This window comes from Canis lupus, chromosome 11 (genome assembly GCF_003254725.2).
Source record: "Canis lupus dingo isolate Sandy chromosome 11, ASM325472v2, whole genome shotgun sequence".
NCBI classification, from domain to species: Eukaryota; Metazoa; Chordata; class Mammalia; order Carnivora; family Canidae; genus Canis; species Canis lupus.
The window spans coordinates 60,230,682-60,246,177 of record NC_064253.1 but is presented as its reverse complement, the minus strand read 5'-3'; the positions used below and the strand labels follow the sequence as shown (position 1 = coordinate 60,246,177).

The 15,496-nt window shown below is 37.5% G+C and overlaps 1 protein-coding gene across 3 annotated transcripts; it reads right to left on the bottom strand.

Moving 5' to 3' along the window:
- Window positions 1-345: 345 nt before the first annotated feature.
- Window positions 346-14,534, bottom strand: NIPSNAP3A (nipsnap homolog 3A). 3 transcript variants are annotated; one of them, XM_025432167.3, is made up of 6 exons: window positions 14,331-14,531; window positions 11,004-11,214; window positions 8,985-9,143; window positions 7,286-7,435; window positions 1,270-1,356; window positions 346-1,177 (listed from the first exon to the last, which is right to left on the bottom strand). In XM_025432167.3, the coding sequence occupies exons 1-6, from the start codon at window positions 14,388-14,390 to the stop codon at window positions 1,101-1,103; spliced, it is 744 nt and encodes a 247-aa protein (XP_025287952.1). In that variant the 5' UTR covers window positions 14,391-14,531; the 3' UTR covers window positions 346-1,100. The 3 variants fall into 3 exon arrangements, with proteins under 3 accessions (XP_025287952.1, XP_025287953.1, XP_035552781.1); XM_035696888.2 differs by lacking the exon at window positions 346-1,177 and adding an exon at window positions 2,500-2,581 and having other exon boundaries at window positions 14,331-14,533; XM_025432168.3 differs by lacking the exon at window positions 7,286-7,435 and having other exon boundaries at window positions 14,331-14,534.
- Between the last annotated feature and the right edge of the window lie 962 nt (window positions 14,535-15,496).

Here is a 15,496-nt window from a genome sequence, read left to right as displayed (position 1 = left end):
TTTCCCTCAGACAGCTAATAATTTACTCTGCTGTATTTGCAATATATATTAGAAACATAAAATCACATAGCTATAAATACAGACTACCATGAGAGCTTGGAAATACCAGATCTAGTTTAAGAAGGCTAAGGTACTCAACTAAAATAAAAAAAGTTCTTAATAGGAAAATCCTAGTATACCTGTGACAGTACTAAAGAAATTCTTTGTGGGATTATTAGCATGCTATTTACTTGAGGTAACTTAACAATAAAGACAACGTATTTATTACTATCTCATCACCTTATAGCAAAACAATAGTTCCAGGTAAGAGGATACAGATATGAAACACAATAAAAAGAATCAGAATGTATCTGTAGGCTTTTATTAGGGCAAACATTTCCATAACCATAAATATCTCATTATCACAGATAGATTATCCCAAGTATCTTTGTTGAATAGTAATCCAAAGTGAAGTTAAACTTGGTAAAATAAATTGTAATTGAAGACATTTTGGCATATGAAACAATGAGTCTTCAACAGTTTTTAATATGAGGACCTAATAACATTATTTTCCATATAATAAGTAATTATTAATGTAAAAACTATAATTAATAGAGATGATACAGATGATATTGTACTTTTCCATAAAAAACATGTTTAATATTTTTATGAATCCAATTTGGTATTACAAAATAAACTTTACTGGACAAAAACTTTTAAAATTTCAGAAAAATAGACATGAAAAGGTTGACAATATATAAATAATTTTAAAATATAAGCATGGAAATGTAACATAATTTCAACATAAGGAAATGCTAAAAAAGCAGAGGGTTATCAAAATGGAGAATAAGAGATCTTTTGAAAAAAGAAAAATCGGATCTTGTAGGAATGACAATTTTTAATGCACGATAGGTATTGAAATGCAAAAGGGAAAATGAACAGAACTATTTCCACAAGTCGTGACAATGGACAGAGGTAGCATTTTAAAATGCAAAGGACATAGCAAATTAACTTACCACCTCCTTCAAATAAAAATGAAGATCTCTTGGGAGAATGTAAGCACCTGCTTAGCAGACATGTCTTAGAGCAGTTAATGTAATGCTTTGTATTTCAGTGGAAAACTATTTCAAAGGTGAAAATGATGTAGGAATCAGAAGCATATTCTGCTGAGACTCGAGGAAGTGAACACTTTCTCGAACTGGAAAAAAACATTTCATAAGAAGGCATATAAAGTTAAAAACTGAATCAACTTTGTTGTAAGAATAATTCATGCCTAGTGAAATAGCTTACCGGCTGCCACAACCCTGGGATCCTCATGAGACTGATGTCTCCCAGCTGCACGACTGTCTGCACTCTCATTCCACCAAAGAACATGAACTGCAGAAATAAACCAAAAACAGATTCTAAAGACTATGGTATTACTACAAATAAGAAATACAGAAAAATTAATCAGAAACATGAAGTTTTATTCTTTAAATCAAAATAGTGAATATCAAAAAGATAAAATTAAGTATGTTAGTAATAAGATTTCAGAGGGGGTCAGAGATTTGGGATAGAAATTTATAAATTAATCAGACTGCTTTTATAGATGAAGGAAAGGGAAAGTAAATAACACACCAAACACGAGTCTGGAACAAGGCTTCATGACTTCCTAATACATTTTAGTTTATTTAAAAAGCAAGATTATAAAAGAATTGTCTTTACTATTGAAAATTTAGGTAATACAAAGAAGAAAATTAACAGCAGCATAATTTTAACCACCTAGAGAGCAACTCTACTCAAATTTAGTGCAGTTCCTCTGAACAAATGATTAAAATCAAATTAAGGTCATACTATATGTTACACTTAATTATGGATTTTTAAAAATCAACAATGCATACTTTCCATGGCAACCTTAATTTTTAATGCCTATGTGAATTCCTCCCTATAGATACAACAACTTTTTATCCAAGCCCCTGATCAATTAGATTAATATTTGAATATTTTTTGAAATATGGAATAAACGTTTTATGCATATTTTCTTAAATTTTAATAATTACAAAATAAAACTTATTAGCTGTATAGGAAAATGCAGATCAAAAGAGAAAAGAGGAGTCATTTCTACACCACCTAGAAAAAAACTCACTTTTATATTTGCTGTATCTCTTTCCATACTTATGTATATATATGTATTTTTATGAATATATATTTATACACATAAACATATGTTTATAGTTATATAAATGATGTAGACAATATATTTTCTGGATTATACGCATATTACATAAGAAATGTATATTGTAAACAACACTGACATAAACTTCATTAGAACAGCATCTACATGTGTATCTATACCAGCAAAGCTGAGTACAACTATTACTAACTAATATTTATTAGGTGTTGACTATGTGCCAGACCTGGTTTTAAGCATTTTGCATGTATTAACTCATTTAGCCTTCATAATAATTTTAGGTGGTGGATTATTAGTATCATCATTTTATGGATGAGGAAACTAAGGCATAATATGGTTAAGTAACTTACCCAGGGTCACAAAGTTATAAGTGGTGAAGCTGGGATTCAAATCCAGGCAGTCTGGATCTGAATATTTTCTTAATATAAACTCCTAAAATTTAAATTGAGAGAACCAAAGAGTGTATCATATATATATATATATGTGTGTGTGTGTGTATATATATATATACACACACACACACACTTACAAATATACAGTGTATATATTATACTGTCCTCCAGAAACAAAGTACTGACTTAAAATCAGTATATTACCATTCTCCTAATACACTAAGAATGAATTTGAGATTAAAAAGAGTGTGTGCACACATTTTCTTTTTTTTTTTTTTTTTAAGATTTATTTACTTTGGAGAGAGAGCACGCACATATATGCATGAGTCGGGGGAGGGGCAGAGGGCAAAAGAGAGAATCTTAAGCAGACTCCCCACTGAGTGTGAAACTCAATGCAGGGCTGATTTCAGGACCCATGAGATTATAACCTGAGCTGAAATCATGAATTGGATACCTACCCAACGGAGGAGCCCAGGTGCCTCAAGATTAAAAAGAATGTGTGCACCATATTTTCAATCATTTTTTTCTTGGAAAAGTTATACATGTCCATTATAATAAATTAGAAGCTTAAAAAATCTTTAATCTCATCATTTAAATTTGGCTATGTATTTTATGTCATTTCACATTTCCTAAACACACCTACATATCCATGCATACTTCCTTAATATTGGCAAAAATAATTTAAAAATTCAGGCTTTTTGCCCAAGGCAGCCCCAGACTGGCCTCTTAACACAGGACCAAATCCTGCCCACAACATGCAAAATATTGCCATTGCAGACACCTGGAATGAAGGCAAATATGGCTCAGCCACAAGAGTAAAGTGTATGCAACACACACAGGAGACACCCTGGAAGGGCCAGGTTCTGGTGAACAGGGACATTGCACTGCAAAGTACTGCATGACCTCTTCTTCATAATGCCACTACTTTCAAGAGCAGGAGATATAGCTTACTTTCCTAACACACAGAAACAGACAGAGTTAGACAAAATGAAGACACAGAAAGATATGTGCCAAATGAATGAACAGGATAAAAATCCAGCAAAAAAACCTAAATGAAACAGAGATAAGCAATATGCCTGATAGAGAATTTAAAGTAATGATCATAAATATTCTCATTAGACTTGAGAAAACAAGGGAGGACCTCAGTGAGACCCTAAAAAAAGACAAAATACAAAAAGAACCAGTGAGAGATGGAGAACTTTGTAAGTGAAATTAAAAAAAGACACTAAAGGGAATATATAATAGATTAGAGGAAGCAGAAGAATGGACCAGTGAGCTGGAAGACAGTAATGAAAAGCAATGAAGCTGAAGGGGAGAAACAGAAAAGATAAATTAAAAAACTGAGAATAGGTTAAGGGAACTCAGTGACACCATCAAGTGTAATAACATTCATATTATAGGGATCCCAGAAAAGAGAAAGAAAAGGGGCAGCAAATTTATTTGATGAAATTTGAAGAAACAGGTACATATAAACTTAATCAAAGTAGTAGATTAATCACTTATAAAACTAGTAGGGACGTTACAGACAAAGCAGTAAAATCAAGTATATCTACAAAAATCAGGCCAGGGATTCACAAAAGGGTATAAAGTATGACCTCATATACCAACACGTAGAGAGGAGGGGAGTAAAAGTTTAGTGCTTTTATAATGGGTTCCAACTGAAGTGACTGTCAACCTAATAAAGACTGCTACATTCATAAGATATGTATATAAACCTAACGGTGACCACAAATTCAAAACTGGTAATAGATATACAAAAAATATAGACAAAATAATCTAAGTATATCACTAAATAAAACCATCTAACCATAAGTGAAGAGAGCAAGAATAACAACAATAACACCAGAACAAGTAACAAAATGGCAATAAGTACATACCTATCAATAATTACTTTGAATGTAAATGGACTAAATACGCCAACCAAGGTGACTTAATGGATAAAAGACATCTATATGCTGCCTACAAGGGAGTTATTTCAGACCTAAATACACATGGCAGATTGAAAGTAAAGGGATGGGAAAACAATTATCATGCAAGCGAAAAGAAAGCTGGAATAGAAATACTTATATCAGACAAAATAGAATTTGAAACAAACACTGTAATGAGACATAAAGAAGGACACTACATAATCATGAATGGAAAAATTCAACAAGAAAAAATAGAACTACCATAGGATCCAGTAATTCTGCTACTGGAATTTACCCAAAAAATATGAAAACATGAATTTGAAAAGATATGTACAGCCCTCTGTTTACTGCAGCATTAATCAGTAGTCAAAATATGGAAGTAACCCAAATTCCACTGATAGATGAATGGATAAAGAAGTTATAGTGTGTATATACCCCCCCCCACACACACACTGGAATATTACTCAGCCATAAAAAAGAATGAAATTGTGCCACTGCAACATATGGATGGATATAATGCTAAGTAAAATAGGTCAGTCAGAGAAAGACAAATACCACATGATTTACTCATAGTGGAATTTAAGAAACAAAACAAATGATCAATGAAGAAAGACCAAAAAACCAACTCTTAAATATAGAGAAGTCTTGGTTGCCAGAGGGGAAGTGGGTGGAAGGATGGGTGAAATAGGTGAAGGGAATTTAGAATATACTTATAGGGATGCCTGAGTGGCTCAGTGGTTTAGTGCCTGCCTTCAGCACAGGGCGTGATCCTGGATTCCTGGGATTGAGTCCCCATCCCCACCTCAGGCTCCCTGCATGGAGCCTGCTTCTCCCTCTGCCTGTGTCTCTGCCTCTCTCTCTGTCTCTCATGAATAAATAAAATCCTTAAAAAACAAAGAATACACTTATAATGATGAGTACTGAGTAATATATAGAAATAATTGCTGAACCCTAGAATATACACCTGAAACTAATATAACACTGTATGTTACTTACACTGAAATTAAAGGAATAAATTAAAAATTAAAAAATGTCAAATACAAACAAATCTTTTTTATTTATATTGCCAGTTTTTTTTGAAGATGAAGCAGATATGAGCCCTACAAGTATAACTCATTTTTCTCTGACCTATCTAGTACTGTACCTATATAATGTATCCTTATTAGGTAAAAACAGGCATCTCATTATTATTTTAATCTACATCTTCTTTAAGATATTTTTAGTAGTAATCTGTCTACCTTTGTAGAAGTATTTATTTTTTTGCTTTTTGATTTCGTTTAAGGTACTTTGGGAGGCATAAAGTCTGAGCTTTGTATAATAAAATCCTCAGTTTGTTCCCTTTTCCCTTCATAGTTTCTTTATTGTTTCTGTATTGAAATATTGTTTCCATACATATTATTAAATAAGTTCATCTATACTTTGTTTTAGTAATTGTATGAATCCAATTTGTTAATTGGAATCCATAATCCACCTTGATTTTATTTTAGCATACAGTATTAGATAGGCATCTTATATTTTTTCCCCCTCTTCATATATTTTTCAACTTGAATATAGATCTATAACATATATATTAGAAGTTAACTTTATTTTATTAAATATTTTTTATTTAAAAAATAAAGTAGTATTTTATTAAATAAATTAATAAACCGTATGCTCTTATATATCTATCATAATATATCTAAGTAGTAGAAAATAGATAATTTTTCTTCTTTGGGCTTGTCCATGTTTTTAATTAATATTTATAATAACTACACATTACTTTTTCACCCATAAACATCTTTCTTTCCCAAGTAATGTTATTAAAAAAAAAAAAAAAACTACAGGGGCACCTGGGGTAGCACAGTTGGTTAAGCGTCTAACTCTTGGTTTCAGTTCAGGTCATGATCTTATGATCTTGAGACTGAGCCCTGTATTCAGGCTTCAAGCTCAGCATGGGTCTGCCTAAGACTCTCTCTCCCTCTGCCCTCTCCACCACTCTCTCACAACCGTGCTCTCTCTCTCTCATTAAAAATAAATCTTTTAAAAAAATCACAAAGAGTACAAACTTCCAATTATAAGATAAATAAGCTTTGGAAATGTAATACACAACATGATGACTACAGTTAACAATTCTGTACTGTACATTTGAAAGCTGATAAAAGAGTAGATCTTAAAAGTTCTTTTATTTTTATTTTTTTTTAAATTTTTTTATTTATTTATGATAGTCACAGAGAGAGAAAGAGAGGCAGAGACACAGGCAGAGAGAAGCAGGCTCCATGCACCGGGAGCCCGACGTGGGAATCGATCCTGGGTCTCCAGGATCGCGCCCTAGGCCAAAGGCATGCGCCAAACCACTGCGCCACCCAGGGATCCCAAAAGTTCTTATCATAAGAAGAAACAATGTGTGAGGTGGTGGATGTTATCTAAATTTATTGTGATCATTTCACAATATATATATATCAAGTCATTATGTTGTCTGTAAACTCATATGTCAATTATATCAATAACACTGGGAACAAAGGAAAAAATCATTAAATGTACATATAGAGGAAAATAGGGTGATGAAAGAAACAGGTGACTTTTCCAGGTTCTTTCTTTCCAGTTTTTAAAATTTTATCATTTTGATGTATCAGAGAAAAGAACAGTTCAGTATTTGAAAAAAAAAATTTAGAAGGTGAATAACATTCTAAATAAGATGTAAAACAGGTTTGCTCAACCCTTAAAATTACAAAGCTAAAAATTGGGCAATAAATAATAAAATATACTCCATAATGAGAATAGAGACAAACTGGCCAAAGGAAATTAATGTGGATCACCAAAATATTTTGCAATTTCCTAGAAGAAATAGACAACTATACCTCTGTTGAGCACTCCATATTCTGCATGGAACACTCCAACTAGTTTTGTATAGCCTCGATTGACATGAGTATGAACTGCTCTTTTAAACGGGTCACCCCACAGAGCTGGCCCACCAGGTTTCATCTGAAAAGTAGCTAGTTCATAGATTCCTAGAATAGGGAGAAAAATAATTATTCTATAGAACACATTCAAGCAATTTCTAATCATGTTTAATTTGGTTCCAGTGGAAAGCTAACTGTATATATAGAATTTGAGGATCATACCCATATACCCACGTACATATTTATGTAGATCTATTTACTAATAATTTGCATATTTTTTTTTTTTGCTTTTATGTTTAGAAAGTCCTCATCTTAGTGTAAGAGGCAGTTGCCAGTCTCTTATAGCTCCATTCTTCTTTCCAACTTCCACTAACTTTTCTGTTTATATAATTTTCCCTATAGGATACCATTTCTAACAGGAACAGCAAGCAAATAATGAACCTGAAGTGACTGTCTCCAAGTTCTGAGGAAAAAAAGAATTCTAAAGGAGATGGTTTCATTATTACTAAATATCCAGGTAAATACTTGAAAAGCATTTTACTTCCTGGATGGAAGTATAGACTGGGTGAAGACAAGGAAGCCAAGTGGATTTGGAAAGTAAAAGAAAAGCATGCAAAAATTACTGAAGAATCATGAATAACATAGAAGAAAAGAACCAAGATTTGGTACTTTATGAAAAGGCAACTAGTTCATTTAGTTAGTACTGAAATTTGAGAGAGAGCTAAGAGGGTAAGTTTCTAAATAAGATTTTTCAAATCTCTTGTAATCTTTTTTTTTTTTTTTAAGATTTTATTAATTCATGAGACAGACACACACACACACACACACACACACACGCACACAGAGGCACAGACACAGGCAGAAGCAGGCTCCATGCAGGGAACCTGATGTGGGACTTGATCCCGGGTCTCCAGGATCACACCCTGGGCTGAAGGCGGTGCTAAACTGCTGAGACACCCAGGCTGCCCAAATCTCTTGTAATCTAAAATGTACTATAAAGTTGGGAATAAGGAGGGAAATAAAGTAACATTTAGATTAGTTTATGCTTTTGCTAATCTGACCTTTGTTTAAAACTGGATTGAGGTAATAATTTCTTAAGTCAGCAAGAAGTGAAATCAGCAAGAAGACAAATCTTTAGGAATTACTTTCAAACTGAGAAATAAGAAAGAGGAAGACACAAAAGTTAGACTACAGTAATGCAGCTTGGCAGTTCCAGTTAACTCATTCCCCTAGTCAATTTTATAAGCAAATATACACTTAAAATTTAAGATTAGTTGTAATTTATGGAAAAATGCTTTTATATTTAAAAGTTTATATTATTTTAAAATTATGACAAGTATCACATATTATCCCTCACCTACCCACAAATGTGTTCTCTGTTCCCAAGGCCCAACTTCTCAACGTTCAATGACTATGCCAACTTTTTCTATAATATAGATAAGCTTTCAGAATCAATGAGATACTAATATGGAAAAACACTTCATTATTTAATGGTCATTTTTTGAAAAGATGAGCTAAGACCATTTATTTTTGCCTGATCAAGATATATTCCTATATTAAACAAAGATTTTTTCCAAAAGAACTTGAGTTTTTATAGCTTAAAATCTTTAACATTTTCTCCATCAAAATTCAAAGTGACTAAGAGGGGAGGACTTACCTTCTTTTGGAGGCTCTTCTAATTTGCTCCATGGCACCAGATAAGTAATCTCACTCTCTTGTTTATCAATTAGAGCCAAATTTGGAATCAGGTATTGTTCTTGCCATTCTTTATCTTTGGCCAATGCTTTCCGAACTTCAGTTCGATGAGCAAAATTATCTATGGGAAAAGGAGTAAGAAAACCAAAAATTATGGTTTTAAAATCACATATATTTTTTCTAGGTTTCATCCAATTTGCCAACTGTTCATCTTTCTATGCCTGTTTCTTACTTTGTAAAATGGGGATAATGATAGAGTATCTCCCTCTAGCGTTGTTAAGATTAAATTAGTATACAAAAGTTGCTTACAACAGTGTTTGGCACGTAGTTAGAACTCAACATACATGAACTATTGTTATTAATTTAATTGAGGCATTTAAATTATATTGGCAGTTTAGAAAAGAGTATTTTTTGGTTGTGGTTGTAGTGGTGGTGATGGTGGTGGTCATAGGTGATCAGGTCAAGATACACCTTGAATTACATTTATCATAAACAAAATTAAGATGCACTTTGACAACTGCTGCTTTGAACCAATAGCTTTCAAAGAAACAGTGCTGATTCTTTTACTGTCATCCATTCTTTTACTCAGTACTATTTCTCTTGTCTTTGTTTCCCAAACAAGAACACATATTTGCTAACATAAGGTCCTAGTACCACATTTAACTATTAGGGCCTCATAAGACTAATGATGACATAGTTTTCTACGGTTTATGCTACAGATAAGGAATAACATCTATCTTAGAGCTTAAGTTTTAATCAGAATGGTAATAGCACTTTTTTGTTTTTCCTGGGATACATTCATCTGGTAGTACATTAAAGCATAAATTGTGTTTTAATGGGGTTTGTTCTACTACAATTGGGAAAACCTCTAAACTATGGACATGCTAAATACAGAATGAACACTTTTCATGTTTTTTTTTTTTTTAAATTTTTTTTTTTTATTTTTATTTATTTATGGTAGTCACAGAGAGAGAGAGAGAGAGAGGCAGAGACACAGGCAGAGGGAGAAGCAGGCTCCATGCACCGGGAGCCCGATGTGGGATTCGATCCCGGGTCTCCAGGATCGCGCCCTGGGCCAAAGGCAGGCGCCAAACCGCTGCGCCACCCAGGGATCCCAACACTTTTCATGTTAAAGCATGTTATGACTGTTAACTTTGGATACTGATGACCAAATACTAAATGAAATTATTAAGTTTTTGGATATCATGATATACTACTGTGGACTTCAGAAAGATTAGACACAGTTGTAACAAACATTTTGAAGATTCTAGTAACCATAATCCTTTTTCTACTAAACCAGGGATAGATCAGCTTCAATATGGGAAGAACTCTTAATTCCTTTTCCTTTACCTCTCTAGACTGGTAAATGACAGTGACTTCCTTAAAACTGTGAGGTACAAAAATAAAAGTGGTCCGAAACCTAACAGATTTATGATATCTTACAGAAAGGTGAGGGCTTCAAAGTTTACTATCATCCCTTATTAACTTCTATTTCCCTAAAGTCCCTAGACATTTCAATGATTTCTGTTAAAACATTGATAGCCAGCTATAGCTTCACTTAAAAAAAATTCTACTTTCCTTTCATGATCTTAGCTCACTTGGGTTCTTGCAATCACTGTTTTTTTTTTTTTTTTTTTTTTCAAAAACCATCTTTACAACAAGCTATTCTTAACTTCTCCTAAGAATTAGTGTGGTTCATAATTTTATGATGTGACATCTGAGATGCCATGTTCTCAATATCACATTCCAATATGCTAATAAAAGGTTCAGCAATAGGTTGCAATAGGTATACCACTGGTAGGCACAATTACTGGATTTATTTTTTGGTATCACTAAAAGTTTTATGTCACCTGTATGTATTTATAATAATATAGATCCAAAAAATAATAATAATATAGATCCAAGAACTAAGTTGCTAAGTCTCAGGTAACATCTAACAGAATGAAAATCTGTACTGAATACTTAAGCTGAATGCTCATACCATACTTCCAAATATGAAACACTTTATTCATTCTGCCTCCAAATTCTACACTCCAGTATCCAACCAATTCAGAGTGAGCTGTCCGAAGATGAATGTTTTTCTTAGTATTTTCCAGGAACTCATTCATTTTTGAGGGCTTAAGATAATAAGTACGGAATTCATAGAATGTTCCATCATATTGTCTGGGGCCTGTAGCAAAATATGAGCAAACCTGAAGAAAGATAAGGCAAATTTAAATATTTGGGAAGGTAGGGTTTATAATATTATGTTACAACCAAATCTGAGTCTGGAAACAAGGGACACACAGTAGACTCACAATCTGTTTGTACTTCCATGGTCTTCTCTCCACAGATACTTGCTTAGAGAGGTAACAGTAAAGAAGACTACTTTTAAGTATCCCAAATATATACCTACTATGTCATTGTAGGTGGTCTACCTCTAGTTGCTTTTTCATGAGAAGTTTCTCCTAAGAAGCCACTGGGATAATTTCTTTACCCAAAAACTACAGTTAGGATCTTAATAAATTTTGCAAATAATTATCCCTTATTTAGTAAACATTCCATCCTTAATAATATATGTATGTGTTAGAGTTAAGCATTTAAAACAATTTTATAAAATATACAGTATTTTGGCTAGCACAATGGAAATGTTTACTAGCAGAAAAATTTTAAAATTTTTATTTTTTAGGTTCTTAAAACAATGGAAATTGCTGGTCTGGTCAAAATACTTCCTAAATGCAATGAAGTAGACCACTGGTCAAAAAATAGAATAGAGGGGCACTTGGGTAGCTCAGTTGGTTAAGCCACGGACTCTTGATTTCCGTCGATGTCATGGTTTCAGGGTTGTGAGATTCCTGCCTCCAACTCTGCACTGAGGGTGGAGCCTGCTTGATTCTCATTCTCTCTCTCTCCCTGCCCCTTTCCACCATGCTCTCTCTTAAAAAAAAAAAAAAAAAAAGGATAGGAATTTAATGTAATAGAAAACTATGACCCATCCTATTGCATTGTAATATAGTCAGAATGGGTAAAGCTAGAAAAAGAAAAAATGTTAAGTCAATTAATTGTCTAAGTCATTTTTTTAATTAAAAAAAAATCAAAATTTAAAAAATATTTTATTTATCCATTTATTTGAGAGGGTGAGCATATATGTGAGCAGTGGTGGAGGGGTGGGTGGTGAGGAACAGAGGGAGAGGGACAAGCAGACTCTGTGCTAAATGCCAGAGCCTGAGCTGGAGGCAGGGCTCCATTCCAGGACCCTGAGATCATGACCTGAGCTGAAACCAAGAATTGGACACTTTAACTGATGGAGCCACCGAGGTGCTCCTGAGTCATTATGTTTTTAATTACAGATACAGTCTGAAGAAGTGCATTTAATCCACCCAGTTATACCATGTTGATGGAAATACCTTTATAAGAACCATAAATTCCTTTTGTAATAGCCATATACTTACCATGTAAATTTCTAATTTGGTTCTCTGAGTGAACTTAACTTTCAGTGGAAAATGCTTTGCCAGAAATTATCTTCTATGTGTTTATATAAAGAAATATATGTATATAAACACAGATATTCACATGGTATTCTAGTGTACAAATCCATCTTATGTAAGTTTGGTTAGCCTGTGCACATTTCCTACAGCTGACTACACCAGAATAATCTGTTACAAAGTTTTCATACCTATAAAGCTATGGATGAATTTTGGGCTTATCCTTGACTACCTGGTACAACAATCTTTTAAAAGCAATAGGCTTCTTGCTCTGACATACATGTTGTTTCACAGAGCACAATAGTGTCTGTATTTTACTTGTATAAAGCGGAATTATAATAATCTATTTTAAGCTAATCCCATTCATGTCTATGATGAGTTATATTCTTACTGGCTGGTTGACATTTGCCATCAAAAACAATTGCAGCTGCCCCTACATTTGGCAGATTTTTTGTGTGTGTGTGTGTGTGCCATTTTACCACTCTAATAACAAAATGCTATGCAAATGAGAACTGCCTAATATTTATAGCTTAAAAATATTGTAAATAAAACATATCAAAAATAGACCAACGGGGTAGTTGTGATAATTGCTTTTAAGTTGTTTTTCAGGGAATTTGTATTTGGAGAACAAAATAAGTGATCACAGGCACACATTTTTATTATCCTTTGCAGAAGAATACAGTAAGAAAGCTCAGGGAGAAGTTAACAGCAATGAAGCAATGAGGCATGTATGTGTGTGGGAAGGAGGGGAGGTGATTTTTGTTGAGCGACAGTAGAACTGTGCAACCACAACGCAGGACCAGTATGCTAGGAAAGGAAACAGGAGTGCTTCAGGCTCCCTTATCTCCAAAGAAGGGCTCATTTTTGGCAGCACTGACTTCCAGTTCACTTAGAACAACCGGTCAACATCTAATAAAATTGCAGTTCGCAATAAAGTTATAAGAATTCTTGGTCCTGCCCCAGTAGAGAATCAGAAGGACAGACTGTATTGCTAATCTTGGGTGAATGGGCCGTTATTGGTTTTTCTTCAGTCTTAACCAGAAAGTTAGTCTCTAGAATCGGTTAATCCCCTTCTGATCCAACCCTTTGAGAAAGAAATACAAGTCTAAATATCAAAAGGAAAAAAATGTGTAGTTTCACAGAACAGGCCAAGTATCGACAGTTAAGGCTGAAATCACAAAAATCTATTGTGTGCTCTTCTCACCAAAGGTTAAGTGCGGCTGTTGCAATCAGGTTTGCCAGGAGGTTCCGGGCCCCCTGGCTTGGCCACGCCCGCGCGAGGCGGGGGCAGGGGGGCAGGGGGCAGGGGGCAGGGAGGGCAGGTCGCTCCACACCTGCGCCCGCACCCGCACCCCGCCCGGCCGCCTCTCCAGGGTTCTCTGCAAAACCCTTGCAGGTTGTGCACGTTTCGTTTACAGGGCGGAGGCCGGCTGGCTGACCTAAGTCTCCTCGGACGAGGGGGCGGTAGCTCGTCAAACAATTCAGTGGGAACCGCTTGACCTGCAAGCGCCAGACTCCGGCCCCAACGTGGTGAAAGCAGCAGCTGGAGCTTCAGGGCTATCCTCAGGGCCGCCTGGCACCCAGGCCAGAAAAGTCCCGCCCGCGGTTGCTCGCGAATTGGCCGGGAGGCGGCAGCGGCCGGCGACCCTGTTCCACCCGCGCCCCGCAGCGCGCCCGGCGCGGGGGGTCCGGAGCGGACTTCGGAGCCAGAACCGTGCGCGCATGCGCGGCTCCGCAGGCCCGGGCGCCCAGGCCGGGTGGCGCATGCGCGGGACGGCGAGCTCCCCGCGGACGCCCCTCCCCGCCCCCGGGGCCCGGCCTGGGCTCGTCTCCGCCGCCGGTACCTGAGGCGCGAGCGTCCGCGCAGCCAGAGCCGCAGCCAGGCGGCTTCGGAGGACGAGCATGGCGTGGCTTGGAGCGCCGGGAAGGGCAGCCGGCCGGGACTCCGGAGCCCCCGGGTTGCGGCGGACCCGCCTGGAGAAGAGCGGCGACGGCGCTGCGGGCCGAAGGCGGCAGGGGCGGGCCTCGGGGCCGCGGGCTCCGCCTCCGCTCCGCTCCGCTCCGCTGGCGGGAGGCGCGGCGGCCCCGCCCCGGAGGCTGGCGTCCTGCGGGCCCGGCGCGTCCGGGCGGCACGTGCCCGGGGCCCCGCCGCTGTCCCCGCGCGTCAGCGGGGCCGAGGGGACGGTCCGAACGCGGCGGGGGCTCCCGCGCCGGCGGCTGCGCGCGTGGCGTCGTGGCGTCGTGGCGTCGGGCCTCGTGTGCGCGCGCACCTGCCGCGGCTCCTCGGAGCGCGTGCGCGGACGGCGAGGGCGCGAGGCTGCTGCGCGGGGGCGGGGGGGGGGGGCTGCTGCGCGGGGAGGCCCGCAGTGCGCGCAACCCCCCATGACCTCGTGAGGCTCCTGCTGCGTTACATTGTATTTCCCAGGAGAGTGATACGCGGAAAAAAAAAAATCAGTTATATATACAGTTTAAAACTAGGTGATTCGGGCAGCCCGGAGGTGGGGGGTGGGGGCTCAGCCGTTGGGCGTCTGCCTTGGGCCCAGGGCGTGACCCCGCGGTCCCAGGATCGAGTCCCCGCATCAGGCTCCCTGCATGGAGCCTGCTTCTCCCTCTGCCTGTGTCTCTGCCTCTCTCTCTCTCTGTGTGGGTATCTCTCATGAATAAATAAAGTCTTAAAAAAAATAAAACTAGGTAATTCTGTAAGCCTTAAAAGCAAACAGCTGACTTCTGATCTAGTTAGTAGTGTTGTGCCCAGGATTGCGAATCTGAGAAAACCACCAAGGAGCCGACACCGATGCAAGTACATGAGGGCTTATTAACAAGCTCGAGCTTGGGTCCAAGCATACCCGACACAGCGGAGCAGGGACTTGGACCCCGAAGGGGGTTACAGCTCGGTTTTTATGGGCTGGTCTAGGGGATTTTCAGAAAGGGTGGAAGAATTTCTTAAGCTCTGTGTGCATTTCAATAGGGGACTTACTGCCTCTGTCAAGGGGGTTCTGAGCTCCGTTTT